General features: G+C 31.9%; 1 protein-coding gene and 1 pseudogene across 1 annotated transcript; both read right to left on the bottom strand.

Annotated features, from left to right (window-relative positions):
* Positions 1–1,342: 1,342 nt before the first annotated feature.
* On the bottom strand, positions 1,343–2,144 carry LOC133178702 (toll-like receptor 4). The gene is made up of 2 exons (XM_061313420.1): positions 1,942–2,144; positions 1,343–1,826 (listed from the first exon to the last, which is right to left on the bottom strand). The coding sequence occupies exons 1-2, from the start codon at positions 2,142–2,144 to the stop codon at positions 1,343–1,345; spliced, it is 687 nt and encodes a 228-aa protein (XP_061169404.1).
* LOC133178700 (toll-like receptor 4) lies at positions 2,144–10,412 on the bottom strand (annotated as a pseudogene).
* Positions 10,413–16,067: the final 5,655 nt, after the last annotated feature.

Here is a 16,067-nt window from a genome sequence, read left to right as displayed (position 1 = left end):
TTTAATGATGACGACTTTTATTTTCAAGTTGTGATAAAAAGACCACAATAATGGTCTTGAAATTACGTCATATTGTGTATCATCAAAGGGGGGTAACTAGAATTTTACGAATTTGCATTTTTTTTTTTAGAGTTGTCGTACTTTTAATTAGACTTAGGTAAAATTTGTCAATGATTGATGATTTTTAAGAAAAGTTTTACTTTAATGTTTGTATAACATGTTTTATTTTTTTTTCTTTTTACTAGTATGTTTATTTCACCGTATATCGGACACAAATTAACCATGCATCGGACACTTTCCGATGCAAGGAAAATCACTTCCATTTTCATATAAACCCAAATGACAGCTTTTTTTTATGGAAATAGAATATAAAACCTCAAAATTTTCAGTGAAAATATAAGTTTTTGATAAATGACGACTAGAAGTGGACTCAGTTTATTTCTAAAACTAGATGATGATAACCCATGAGACAAAGGCGCAAGTTGCCATATTACTGGCATTGTAAAGCCTTTCTAAGGCGATGTGATGCAACTAAAATCTCTCCCATTTGTAGTTTGAAATAGTCATTCAAATTCAACTAGAAGGTTAATTTTTAAATAAAACACAAAAATGTTTCAATATCAAGATCAAGGTACAGTGTATGACATATTTTCCGGTTTAAATACCGAATGTCCGGTGCATGGTGAATATTGTCCAATCCATGGTGAATTCTAACCTATTTCGAAAAAAAAAATCGGTTTTTAGTGATATTTTCTCAATACAAAGTACATAATTGTGTCAAAAATTTATGTTTTAACCAAATACTACACGTTAAGCTCCATTTTAATAATATTCGGTCGGTAACGATAACTCTAGAACTTGCTGAAGTGCGAGGGTGTCCGATGCATCCGGTGAATTCACCCTTTGTGATATATTTATAACTTAAATATCTATTATTGATAAAGTTTTACATTAAAACAATAATTTTATTGATGTATTTATGAATTTGAAAGGATAATCTTCAAAGCACATGTACATCAAATATTGAAATACTTATATACATGTTATATACATGACATTTTTAGAACGCGTAAGGCAATCGAACTATAAAACTTTAGAACACAGAGGAATAGATGGATAGATGCATTTAATAATATCAGATAGACATATCTTTAAAAATTTAAAGTCTGGGATGGGATATTCCAAACATGAATGGTTTTAATCTAAGTCAAATAAAATTTAGATACTTTTAAGTGCTTTACATGATAATGATTCATTTACGTAGAACATTCTTTCATAGGTTCATGAATTGAATTTTGATCCGAACGATACGCTTCAGTGTTTTTTTTTTTTTTTAATTTTATCATGAGTTCTTGATAATGCGATTAAGATTTTTCCAGAATTCCTTCTGCAGGGATGAATCTTCTGGTATATAGTCAAGAAAATATTTTTTGTCAATTAAATCTTTTATAGCTGTGTCACAACCTCCTTCAAACAAATCAGGCATTAGAATAAGATGGACATATCCGAGGGATCCTCTTTCCTTTAAACCTTCCATTTTCGCCATGTTTAATTCATATGTTCGCCATTTTGATTTCAGATACGCTTTTGACACAACGCAAATAGTTCTTTTACTCCGACCAATTGCTTTCATGATGTTATCAATTTTAGAATTACCAATTTCGAAGTGAATATCACGAATTAATAACCTCAAACCTTTAGCTTCCAGTTTTGGTTTCATCTTCTGGAATACGAATCCCCTATTCTCGCCGACATAAGATATAAATGCATGGTAAGGATATTGCAATTTATCTTGCTTCATTCCATAGTGACTGATTTCTTCAAAGCTTTCATCAGTATTGACCCCAGCAAATCGGGTTTTGTAAGCAGATTAGATGATTCCTCTATTCGTTTAGATGAAGAAAAACTTTCATTTTGTCGTTAACTTTATAAAGGAAGTACTTTATGTGCCAGATGTTTTTCCGAATGATTATTACAAGTATAACACTAACTACTAGAGTAATCACAACAGTTGTTGTGACAATCCAAATGTTAAAATTCATACAGTCAAGTTTGAGTTTTTGGAGAGATTGTTCCATGTATTTAAAATCGAAATGATTGGTACGATCCGAGCAAGTATACTTTTGAAAACCTAAAAAATGCATTCTGCATTATACAACCATTTCAAGAATTCTAAATTTTCACATCTACAATACAAGTTGTTCTTTTGTAGGTTAATGATTACTTTTGATTTTTCGAAGATGTAAGTAAAAGCATGTATAGTTTCATTTGTAAAACTCGTTAATCTGTTATCGGAGAGATCAATATAAGAAAGGTCAGTCATGTGACGCAATCTGAAGTTATGATTAAGTTTTAGTATTCTTAATTTTGCCAGATTTTGAAAAGTACAGATTGGTATGTGAACAAGTCTGTTGTTTGATAGATCGAATTCTTCTAGTTTTCGCTGATATTTAAAGAATTGGCATCTTCTGTCCATTTGAATTGGTAGCGACAAAAAATTTCTTGCAATGTTTAAGTACTTTAATCCAGTACCGCTTGAAGTAAAACGGGGGGATATTCTAGAACAAAAATTGTCTGATAAATCTAGATTTTCGACATGCTCCAACCCAAACACAGGATGATTCCACGAAAAGAGCAGATTGTTCTGCACGTAGATGTTTTTCAATTTCGTTGCATTCATGATAAGTTTTGGAATCCCTCCATATAATTTCCTTGAATTAGCATACATTGTTGTAAGATTTGGAGGAATGTAAACTGTTATATTTGGCAAAAGTCTGTTTTCATGTACGTTTGAATATTGTTGGTATTTATTTTTACTCGACTCAACTGCGATTTTCTTTTCGTTGCATTTCTCAAAAAGATCCGGATAAAATCTTACAGGTTTCAAAAGTAATGTCATGTTATATTCTTTCAATTGACGTAGACGCAGCTATGTTAAGGCTTCCCGAAGCTTTAAAATGCGCTCAAAACATAATATGTCATTGCGAGGTCGGTTTTGGTTTTAATTTATAAGTATTGAACTTTAGTACTTCCAATTTATATAAAGGGTTTCCTCGGCTATATATTAGCATATTTGTTATGATATCACATGACTTTGTTGATCACGTGACAGTCATTTATAATTTTTTGAAGTGTTTCATATAAATCGCTTCGGTGCAGCTGATTAACACAATAATTATTAACATTTTGTTATATAAATAAACTCAGCGTATCCTTGTGTATCCGAAATGTGCTTGGGAAAAGTTATAGTATTACTTGGGTACAAAATATTTCCTGAGAAATTCAACTTACCTACAAATTTGAGGGTATTTTCCACACAATATCGTAATCTGTATTAAAACAAAGCCAACACACATTTTTCCCAAGCAAGATTCAGATAGAGAACAACCTCTTCTTACAGATCTCCACTAAAATTATCAGATTAATCCTCATTAATCACCTGCGCCAGACTCTTTTAAACACACAAAATAAATTCTACCTCCAACCACGGGTATAAAACAGAGTACATTTCAAAAGTATATTTTTCATAAGCATTTTGAACATGATGAATTTCAATCAAGGGTAGGTAAGTGGTGCATTTTTAAAATATTCGGACATATAAGACTTAAAAAACCTTTAACGACCCGTGAATTTTGCAAAAGCTATCTAGCATTTTACATGCAGTTTGAAATAAAGTGTAAAGTTCATGACACTCTCCCCGTCATAGCACCTCAAGTTTGCAGTGACCTGACGTCATTTTCCATTATGACGTCATATTTTGGTAGTTCAGAGATGTGAAGGCACAGGGTGCACTGTCATATTCTACGGGAAGCCTTAACCTACCTGCGGAGAGAAAAATTCAAATAGATATATTCCTGTTGTGAGTCGGTTTAAGGCGAAAGATAGTTTCTCCAATGTTGTAGGCATATTTGGCAAAACACCTTTTCCAATTAATTCTATCCTATTCTGTGAAAAAGAGGCCTCAACAAGTTTTGTTTGACGCAAGTTCTCGATATGGGAAATTGATAATATTGTTCCAATACCAAGTGAACAATGGATATTGTCTGCATGAAAAACTTTGATTGATGTTTCGCTCAGACCAAAGGTTGCATTTGGGAGAGAGACAAATCCTAATTCCTTATTGTGAGAAATATCGAGTTTTTTCAAGTGCCGAAGCAGTTTGAAGGGCCCTTTATCAACATAAGAAATTTTGCATTTACTTATATTGATATCCTTCAGAAAAGGTATGTTTTTGAAGAAATCTGCTGATAAACTTCTAATATTGCAAATACCTGTTATTCCTGATGTGTCAAGAACAGAAAGGTTCCGAAGATTTCTGAATCCATCGCCAAAAGTTAAATTAAAAAGTATGTCTATTTTAAGTATTTTCAAAGAAACAAGTCTGGAAAAAGCTCAATCAATAGAATTTGAATTCACGTCAGTTATTGCGTTCCTCTTAATATTCAATGTTTCTAAACTTCGCAGAGAAAGAAATACGTCCTGGTAATAGATTGATTCTGACAGTGTGAGATTATTCTGTTCGAGATTTAAATATCTTAAAACTGAAAGTCCATTGAATGGTTTACCAGGGAGAACTGAAATATTGTTTTTTGACAAATTAATAAATTTGATTTTCCTGGGAAATCTCCATTGTATTCCCGCTATGTTATTATCACTTAAATCTATCCATACTGTCTCTTCTGGAAGTGAAGTAATTTTATATCCCTTGCTCAGTCGACTACTACAATCAATTTTCAATCCTTGTTTAAATTTAAATCTGGTACACTTGCATACATCACATAAGTACGCTCTATCTGTAACCACTAATATCCACTGAAAGAAATAAAAACACACAAATAGCCAGTGATACACTTTCATGGTCAATCTTAACTGTGTTTTGTCACTCAAACACATCGAAAGACATTCTCTTTAATTTCCACTCATAGGTTTAAGCAATATAAATTACAATAAGAGCCAGTGGCATTAGTTTTTATTTTCTTCCGGGTTGATACAAAGTTCACACAAATTCATCACCTCTTACAAGTTCAAAATAAATAATGAACCAATTTTTATAAAAGTCACAATATCTTGTGAAGAGTTTTTTTTAACATTTTCTTTCAAAATAAGGTTATTGGGGGGGGGGGGGGGAGGGTCAAATGTATTTGCCTTACAATAGCCATATACTTTGTGGCATGTGAATATAAATATTATTGGCGATGAATATTTTTTTTATGGATAAATTTTCCGGGAAAACCCTATACCGTATATACCCGCCTATAAGTCGGTTGTATTTTTTAAGCTTAAAATTGAGGGATTGACCCGCTAAAATAGCAATCTTTTTATAACTTGCGGATACGTCGGATACAGAATTCTGGACCAAAGTTTAACTCCCAAAAAACCGACTTATTGGCGAGTATATACGGTACATTGTATATATTAACTACCAAAAATAATAGTTTTAAATTTTTTTTCGGGGTCTTCAGAATCTTTAAGTCTACGTACAAGAACAGATATACATGTAGCCTGAAACATATTATAAACATAAATGATGTTCAATTGTCAGATAATGTCAGACAGTGCACAAAATATTTAAACATATGAACACATATAAACAGACTGTTTAAACGTCAATTGCGCCCTTAACACGGACATATCAGATGTATTTTGAGATCTTGTAGAATCTTTCATATGGAATTATACAAAATTATGTAAAGTACAGTCTCTACAATATATAATTAGATAAGTCTTTATATAACCGAAATAAGATTTTAGACCTAAACCAGGTATTTTTATATTTAAAAGTTCAGATTTGGGTTTTTATTATCCAACGTATGTGTTTTGCGCCAGTTTTTCACTTTAAATTCGTCTGTAAAAAATTTCTCTAAAACAAATACTGAAGTAAAAGACAAACATATATCCATACGTTATATTCAGTATGTGAAATTTGTGAAAAATTGACCTCCTTGCTTTCAACAAAAAAAATTAATCCTGATGAAAATTAAATAAACATTCGATTGTTCTTTTACTAGTGTAATTCTTTCGCAAAAGATATATAGAGTATTTATTTTGTCTTGTTATATTGTAACTTTCTTTAGATTTCTGCATATAAAAACATTCCCTGTCCTGAATACAATATTTGACAAGATATAAAGAAGTATAATGGCAATTTCAAAGCTACTTAATGACGGAAGATATTTCTTCACAGTCGCAACTTTTGATAATAAATGTCCAAAGTGGTAAACTGTGTTTTTTTCCATTTAAATGTAGATACATATTTTACTACAATTCTTTCTATTTCCTGTTTAGAAAAAAGTCCGATTTTTTTTTTCAAAATACAAATATAAGAGCTATTACTTATCTGGTGATTAATCATTGAATAAAAGATAAATGAAACACTCAAATTCTACAAAAATATCCTGTTCAACAGCTAGTTGAGTAACTATTTCCCAGTAGGATAATGACACGTAGGGCTAGGACAATATTCGGAAATATACAACTAGAATTTTATACACTGATACGTTTACTTAAGTGCGTAAGAGATAAATGATCGAAATTTTACATTACACATTAGAGTTTTACATCCAAAGGTATACAACACTTCAAAATTGTCAATGTATCCATTGAGGGAGAATTGTGTAAAAAATCAGGATCAGGAGTATTTAAGTCAAAATGGATATTTGAGGGAGTCATATATGACTCGAGAGATTCCCGAAGTTGTAGTAATCATGGAAGAAATCTTGATCGTTTCCTTCTGATGATCATCAATAATTAACTTTTATTTTAAACTTTTTATCCGCAGTTTTCCTTTATTATTGTATTATTTTTTGTTTTAATAAACATTGAATTTGTAGTTTTTATTTATGCAAGATCATTAAAGTCACTAAAAGTTTTCCAGCTGTTTTACTGCTGCATGTACTATTGAATTGTAGTATCAGTATTGAAAACTTTATGGTTATACCAAAGCGAAAGAGAAACAAGAAAACTTTGGGGTAGATGTTAATAAGTACGGTCAAATATTAAAAGTTCGATTGTTATTTCTGCTGAGAGTATAATGAATATTTTCAATATGTTTTAGATGGGACAAAATCGACAGCAAGGCTCAACTCTGAGAAATCAAAAACGTCAAGGGATAAATTATATAAAGGCTGAAATTTTTTTACTGTACATAGAGGATAAAATCATAAGTAGCAAAGAAATCATTTCTTGTCTTATTGCATTTGATTTTTTTAACTTTCAAGGGCCAGTCCAACGTGATAATCATTATACTGTTCAAGGTTTTCTCCTATTATTTTCATTTTTTCAATAAATTTCATTTATCTAATAACACAGTCATGAAAAATTTGTTTGCAATTTTACTTGTATGATGCTTCACAAATTCTCAATACTTTTATACGATATCGAGAAAATACTTTGGACCTTTTGATCCCTAGTTTTAGGGTCCAGTCCCTATTTCATGTCATTATACTTTCATGTTAGATACTAAAATCTTATTGGTTTAGACGCAGTAATGTTACCTTCAGCGTTTGCAACACACTTGACAACGGGTAACACAACGATAATGTTTCATGCATGCAAATTATGCGCGTACGGTTCACCGTAGATCTTTCCAAACGTCACTTGTGGATTTGAAATAAGCCTAATAAACTTGACCTCATTAAAAGCTTGCGTCCGATGTTGCTTACTTGAAGACAACAAACGACAGACGAAACATGCTTGCGAGAGAAATAAAGAAACTTTAGATTGTAAAAGACTCTTTGAGTATCAAACAAATAATGAAGAAGTCGCTTAATCTTTTTTTTTTCTTGTTAGAATGTTTTTCAATTCTTGATGACTTATATCTACAGAGGGGTCTAAACGAAGTGCTTCCGAGGTAAAGGAAATTTCCTGAGAAATTCAACTTACCTGTAAATTTGAGGGTATTTTCCACACAGTATCGTAATCTGTAATAAAACGAAGCCAACACACATTTTTCCCAAGCAAGATTCAGTTAGAGAACAACCTCTTCTTACAGATTTCCACAAAAATTCTCAGATTAATCCTCATTAATCACCTGCACCAGACTCTTTTATACACAAAAAATAAATTCTACCTCCAACCACGGGTATAAAACAGAGTACATTTCAAAAGTATATTTTTCATAATCATTTTGATAATGCTGAATTTCAATCAAGGGTAGGTAAGTGGTGTATTTTTAAAATATTCGGACATAAAAGACTTAAAAAACCTTGAACGACCCATGAATTTTGCAATAGCTATCAAGCATTTTACATGCAGTTTGAAATAAAGTGTAAAGTTCATGACACTCTCCCCGTCATAGCACCTCAAGTTCGCAGTGACTTGATGTCATTTTACATTATGATGTCATATTTTGGTAGTTCAGAGATGTGAAGGCACAGAGTACACTGTAATATTCTACGGGAAGCCTTAACCTACCTGCGGATGACGTTGACGGACGTCACGGAGCAATGAGTAGCGATAAGATGCTGCTTTATATTCAGAAACCTCTAAAAGAAACTCAAAAAATAGTGGAGAAACCAGAAAATATATCCAAAAAATATTGACTGATTGATTGTTGTTGTCTTAGGTCCCATTCTAAAATTTTTCACTCATATAGAGACGTCACCATATACGGTGAAGGGCTTCAAATTTTGACCTTTACTCGGCACTCAGGGCCATTGAGCAGTGAGGGATCTTTATCGTGTCAACGCCTGCCATGACACGGGACCTCGGTTTTTAAGGTCTCTCCGAACGACCCGCAACTTTCACTTCAAAGTGCCGAGCGCTTGGCGAAGGAACAGTTATTACCTATTTTTTACCGACTTGGGTCAGTCGCGGACATGATTCGAACACACGATCTTCCGATCACGGAGCGAGCGCTCTAACTACTGAGCTACCGTGACGGCCCCCCGGTTCAGACGAAGAATGACAGTTCAAAATTACTTCGTTGCATTAAGACCTGTGTATCTCAATCTAAATTTTAAGTAAACTATCTTTTAATATTATGAAATGTGAAGTTAAAATCAAAACAACAGTTTAATAATCCCCCATCCGATGAAAAAGAAAAAAAACTTTTAAATAAGAATAACGAGTAATAATATCGCTGGTTTAATTTTTTAGCAGTGCGCCATCAAACAGAGGTTTTTGTTAAATGCATTATTTAGATATTTAAAAGAAATAATTCATATCAATAAAGAATTTTGAAATTTCTAGTTACATGTAATTAATGTTACCTGGAGAATGGTGTAGTCTATAAAAATCAATTAAAGAAATAAAAGTAAATAAAACACATGTTGTATATAAAGAAGCAATGCAATTCATTGTTAAGCTGATATCGTTGAATTTTTTGGTATTATCGATATGCTAAACCTGTCATTCTAGCCCGTTAATATACCACTGTGCCCACATCCTACTACAGTTTTATATAAAGTATACTCATTTTTATTGTAGTTTGACGATAAAACATGGATTTATACATTCAAGATTACATCTCTATTACGGTCCAATTTTGCTTGTTTCGTATTAATTTTTACTTTTTACAATCTTTATAATAGCTTGATCCACGTCTTAAATAAAGAGAATAAATAAACTAAGAAGTGACGTCATCTCAGTACAGTGAGATCAAGCTGGATTTCGTTCTACATTCGCCAAGTGCTTTCATCGAGAATCATTAGAGTATTGTTTTAACATGGCGTCATAATAGTTTTCCGGGTCCTCTGCATAGACTTACGTAAACATGGGTTGCTAGCTGCGTAAGAAGGTGGCTTGCGATCCCGGGATGGTCTTCCGGTATTTTCGGCAGAGCAGTATTTGTCAGATTCGTCTCGAGCTTCTTCTGTGCTAATTTTGGGGTCATAGGTATCTGTTTTATCTTGCCTGTTGATATGAATTTCTTTATAGCTGTGCAGTTTAGCTTTATCAATGATCTATTTTCATCTTCAAGAGTTGCTGCGTACCTGCGTTTCTAAGTCACAATTAATTTTTCCGAACTCGGTTAACAGCTTATCACGCTTAGGCCGATATTGTATAACGCTGTCGCCGATTTCAATTTCGGACTCTACGGTGCGGCACTTCCTCGTCTGCACTTCTTCTGAAGTTTACTTTCTGTCTTGCATCCATATCTCGTAATTTTTGGTGCTCGATTATTTTACTCGTCCCTAGTTATTTGGCACAGATTTTCCGATTATAGAACAATTCTGCTGGGCTTTTTCAAGTTGTAGAATGCAGGGATTTTCCGATTATAGAACAATTCTGTTGGGCTTTTTCTAGTTGTAGAATGCAGGGATACGCAAGTTGGAACTTGGGTAATTCTTGTCGTCAATCTTTGCCTTCCGCGTTTAAAGCCTTTATAGCTGTCAGCAATGTTCTGTTGGGCCTTTCTACCTTTCCATTTCCTTGCAGCCAGTATAGAGTGGTCCGAATATTTTTGATGCCATTTTAATTCGGATATCTGTTATACTCTTCGCATGCTGTATAGTAAGCCATGTCTCGCGAATACACTGTTTATTCCCACGAATACACTGTCAATACTGTAGCGAATGATTCTCTCACTTGATAGATCAAAATGGTCACTTTCCTGAAATCTGAGAAAAGTCTTTGAACACTAATAAGTGCTCTCCAGAGAGAAATGGACCCATCAGGTCTACAGCCAGTTTCTACCATGGTTTATTAGGTAATGCAACTGGTCGAACTTGTTCGGGTCAATTCTTGTTCGTAAATAGTTGAGATTGATGCCATGTTTTGAATAATTGCTCGGTTTCGTTATTAATACCTGGACATCATACATTCTCTCCCAATTTCTATTTCGTGGATACAATGTTCTGGTGTCCTTCATGGGACAGATATATTATTTACTTCCTGCGAAACTTTGGCAATATGATGCGTATTCCAAGCAAAACTATTCCATCAACGAGTGAAAGTTCTGCTTCCACGGTACGAACTTTTGGATTCAGATGGCCATCACCCGATTTCAGCTCCTACATGTAATAACCTCAGCAACTTCTCGGTTCTCCGATGTACTCCTACGAACTTCTTGAAAGGTTTGTGCTTTTGGCACAACATTTTTTGCAATGAAGGTTGTGTATTCGTCTGCAGTGTAGCGTATTCAGTCGATCTGATTTTGGCTCATTCTCGACAGAGCATCATCAGTATTCTTTGGTCCCGGTATATTGCAGATCTTACGAGGGTCATTCAAAAAATTCGTAGACAATGTCCCTCATCATCATATTATTTTTACAAGATTTAAAATCAACATATTTTCATGTGTAAAACATACATTTTTATAAATTTTGTCAAACAATTTGTTTCTATACTGGTAAGCTTTGATTCCTAAATAAGTTTTAATATTTTCATGTACCACTTACTATTCAAATGCAGTCGCTATTGCGAATTCGATTATATACATGTGTATAATGATAAATTAGATGACAGATTGGAGATTTCCTGCTAAAAGTATAAAGGTATATATCTTCTTCACCAGGCGACCTTAACTGTCTCCAGATATGTCAATATTTGCAAGTCACGTATTTAATATCTTAATATCTGTAAAAAGTAAAGAATCAATATGTTGTCAATGTCTCATTCCTTTAATAAATTTCCTTGTTAGTGCTAGCTTCTTCTGACTTAATGGCTGCTGTTATTGGTTTCCACCGTTACCCTTGTAAATCTTTTTAAAGATTTTAATAGAAATTACAGTTAAAATTTATACACTAATAAATACCAAAATCATTTTTTCCTTTAGTATCTCTACTTTCAACACTGCTATTAATTACAATCCCTAGTTAATACAGTAGTAGAGGATTTTTCAAACTAATCGTCAAAAATGAGGTCAGTCGCATGATAAGTGAATGCCCAAAGGAGGGGTAAAGAAGATAAGAAATATGATGAAATTTACATATGAGAACACAACTCAGACTCGTTGAAGAACTTTTATTACGGAGTTATGTGAAGACGCCCGAAGCATTAATTTCATTTGAAATATAATAATCATTACATTTCCAGTTCAGTTTTGACTTCAATATGTAGATTATTATCATAAATACAGACAATATGCACAAAGGAATACCACAACTACATATCAACATATTTGTTGCTACATCACATGACCCTGTTGATCACGTTATTGTCAATTATAACTTTTCAAGTGTTGCATGTAAATTGATTACACTTCCATCCTAAGCAAGATTCATTAAGAGAACATTCTCTTCTTGAATTTTCACAAAAAATTAAAAGTTATTCCTTATTAACTACTTGCCTGTTATTTACACACATATAAATTCTACCTCAAATTAGGGTCCTCTAAACGGAAGCATTTCAAAGTGAAGTTTTGCAATATCGTATTGAATACACTTATTTCATTCTCGGGAAGTTAAAGAAAGCAGCAGTTTGATACTCAATAATAGTTACACATACTCAGTCCTAAAACTATAGTCAAGACACGTACAGTTTACATTAACATTCTAGACCTTAACTTGTTGTTTATAATAAGATGTGAAATTAATGACACTCGCTCCGTCATAACAGCTCAAGATTGCAGTTACTTGACGTCATATTCAATAATGAAGTCATATTTTGATAGTTCAGAGACTGCACATAATGTACTGTGATATTATTCGAGAATTCTTTTCCTACCTGCGTATGCCTAAGAAAACACTTGTAAACGCATTTATGTCTCAATAAACAAACAAACAAACAAAAATCAAATCTTACTTAGCCATGAATTGTAAATCTTGTGATTCAAATCAAGGAGAATTTTCATTAGCTTTTCCATTCATAATTAAATGTTGATCTGTCACATTCTGCACAACAACACACTGCTTTTCACAAAATTTGTAGGAAAGAAAATAATAAACAGGATTCAATATTTTTCTTATAAGTAAAAATATCTGTAACCCATTTTAGAATAAGAATTTTTCACTTCAACGAATAACATTGGTTGATTATAAAACGTGAACGATAAAGAATTCGTTAAAAAAATTACAACCATAAAAATATATTTCTGAATTGAAAAAAAGGAGATTAAAAAATCAAATAAATGTAACCGGGTCAAGATGTCCTAATGTATCATGGTAATTTTTTTTTTCCAAAAAAAAATATCATAGCATACTGGAAACAATCCATATCGGAAAATGTTAATAGAAGACATTTGGGTATAAAAAAAAAATGAATCTATAAATTGGGTCAGTCAAAACGAAACTTCGAAGTCATTTTCACAAATATAATCTACAACCAAAAATAGATACAGATGATTGTGAGCAATGCCTGTGATTGTGAAATATTTACATCAATTGAATTTTTTTGCCTTAATTTCTTATCAGAAAAAATACTTCCTTTCATCAATCGGTAAACGACGTTTACAACCGATTTAAAACCCACCTGTATAGATGTGCAGTTAGCTTTTCCATCAATGAAAGGTGCAATGTCTTACATATTATTTACACATCATATACTATATATAAACCAACTTAATATTGTTAGATATAAAATAAAATATCAAATTTCTTAATTTCTTTATCAATACAGGAATTACCGGATGCAGTATTTGCAGACAAATTGACAAATCTCGTTTATGGGAGGGTTTTTTTTTTTTATTATTATTTCTGCTATAGCTGCAAATTTGATTCCCTTACTAACAAAGAAATCAAGATTTTGATTGTTTAATAATTTATGCAAGTAGTAAAGTCTCATATTCTTATAATCAAAAAGATGATTTTATTTGGCAGCTTTCCAGGCACAACATCCTCCATGCCTATGTTGGCACAAAATGCACGCTGTCTGTAAACGTTTACGATTTTATGTATAACAGTCATTCTACAAAAACAGGACCAATTAAGAATTTTTTATGTCGCTTACAAATTTACCGTTGTAATATCTAAACTATAAATTTAAAGGTCGATTTCAACTCTAAGACTTAACATGCACACATGGCTTTGAATATTCACCGATATATATGCACATTAAAGTTTTGATATGAACATAATGTCATATAGAAAAACATATTCCACTGCAAATCTTAATGTCGCTTCATTTATTTACAAATTACAAGATGAAATTTTCAGCCGTTAAATCGTTCCAAATAGATTGCAATGAATGTTGAAAAAATGTCTTTTATCCTATAAATAAATCACTTCTCGAAAAGAAATGCATGGATTTCCTTTCAGGCGAAATCATAAGCATGTCGCTTAAAATCGATTAACTTCCGTAACGATTTTGTTTTAAATTTTACACATAGAATGCAGATTTCAAAAAGAACTGAAACTTATCTGAAAGTGACCACGGAACCTTATATCATCGATTCTAGTTGCGAGTAAGCTATTTTAGACGATTACATTTTCGACATAACAAAGTGACGTAGACAGAAACAGTTGTCTCTCTTATAAATTTAACTTCCGTAACGGTAATTCAGGAAAGTTTTTGCATTATAGGTATATATATATATATATATATATATATATATATATATATATATATATATATATATATATATATATATATATATATATATATATATATATATATATATATATATATATATATATATATATATATATATATATATATATATATATTTTTTTTTTTTTTTTTTTTTTTTTTTTTTTTTTTTGGGGGGGGGGGGGGGGAGAATGCTTCATACTTTTGCTTAATATCCTAAAACAAACTTTGATTTTAACTTTTGAAGAGAATTTTAATTTTCATTGCTGGGAATTAACTTCCGTAACTATTAACTTCTGTAATGATATTTTTCCCGAAAATTTAATTTAAATTCGGATTCATGTAAGACTTCATAAACCATACTTTAGCGTTCTTTACTGAACATCAGAAACGAAAAATTGGTCAAATTCAGCTTTATTCAAAAAATAATAAGGCTTGATCAAGCATTAACTTCCGTAACATTACCTTAAAATCAATGGTATCAATGAAATTGTTGTAAGAAGTTAACGATACCCGATTTGTGGACAATTCTTTGTTTTCAAGTTCACTGATATGTCCTTCAGAGAATTATGATGTTCATTTTGCTATTGGAAACACTTATTTTTTTTTCATGTTTTATACTCAGAATTGGTCCATTTATCGCAGAATGACTGATAAATTCTTTGAATTTTTCCCTGGTACACTTGTACTGATCGGAATGATCGTGGATCTTTGTCAACATTTACTAGCATCATATTATATTCAAATGTAATAGACACATTTTAACATCAAATTCAAATGGTTTGAATGAAAAAAATACGATATATCCTCTATTCTCATTATATCGCGGGTTCCATTGTATCGCCTTATTTCCCAAAAATTAGGATATATAGCTCATATCCTTTTTGTTGATGGACTATCTGTCTGCCGTCTGAATGTTGACTTTTATGATGATTAAAAAGTATGGAACACCCGTTGGAAAAATATTTATTCAAATAAAACGAAATTTTACAGATTTCCATTCCCGTTTTTATATTAATTAGGCCATTGAATATATAACCAAGTAAAATCCATAATAAAGTTCATGTTTTGAAAGCCTTAAGTTTGTATTATACTTAAAATTTTCATGTAGATTTACATCATAATTTAAAAAAAATAAAAATTGTACTTTGTGTCCGTGCCAAACCTCCATGTTTTCAATATGCAATGAGACTCTCCACTTTTTGATGTAAATAAGACTTCCTGTTTTAAAAATAGACTACAAAGTAAACGAAGAGAGCTTAGAAAATAATTAGCCACTAGAAAGTTAGGCCATTAATAGGTTTATGAATAGTATTTGGTGAAAAGTTAAAGTGAGAATTTGGAATAACTTTTTCATGTAAAAGAAATAAGTACCGCGATATTATGAGACACCAGTATATTTTAAACTATTCAGAATCTAAAACTGAAAAAGTAGGATCATGGAACAGGTCATAATTTAGTAATTTAGAAACAATGCACTTGATAATGCCTGTAATCATTTTCTTTGCGAGACGGCGAACAAAACAAAACGAAAAATCTAGATCTTCATAGAAAGAACATCGTCGAAGAACATCACGGAGCAGCGGCTAGCAATGCAAATTAGTTATGCACTCAAAGAAACAGAAACTGTGTTAAAAGTTAGTCAAACATTTTCTGTGTAA

The sequence above is a fragment of the Saccostrea echinata genome, unplaced genomic scaffold (assembly GCF_033153115.1).
Source record: "Saccostrea echinata isolate AGI-Se365-2 ecotype Australia unplaced genomic scaffold, CSIRO_AGI_Sech_v1 ptg000003l, whole genome shotgun sequence".
Lineage (NCBI taxonomy): Eukaryota > Metazoa > Mollusca > Bivalvia > Ostreida > Ostreidae > Saccostrea > Saccostrea echinata.
Note: the sequence above shows the minus strand (reverse complement) of the source record. Positions and strands in the feature narration are given on the sequence as shown.

Bases quoted from the DNA above. Each gene is read 5' to 3' on its own strand.
- LOC133178702 (XM_061313420.1), bottom strand. From the start codon at position 2,144: ATGCATTTTTTAGGTTTTCAAAAGTATACTTGCTCGGATCGTACCAAT. The intron at 1,827-1,941 runs GTACTTCCTTTA...TACTGATGAAAG, and splicing joins AAAAACATCTGGCACATAAA to CTTTGAAGAAATCAGTCACT.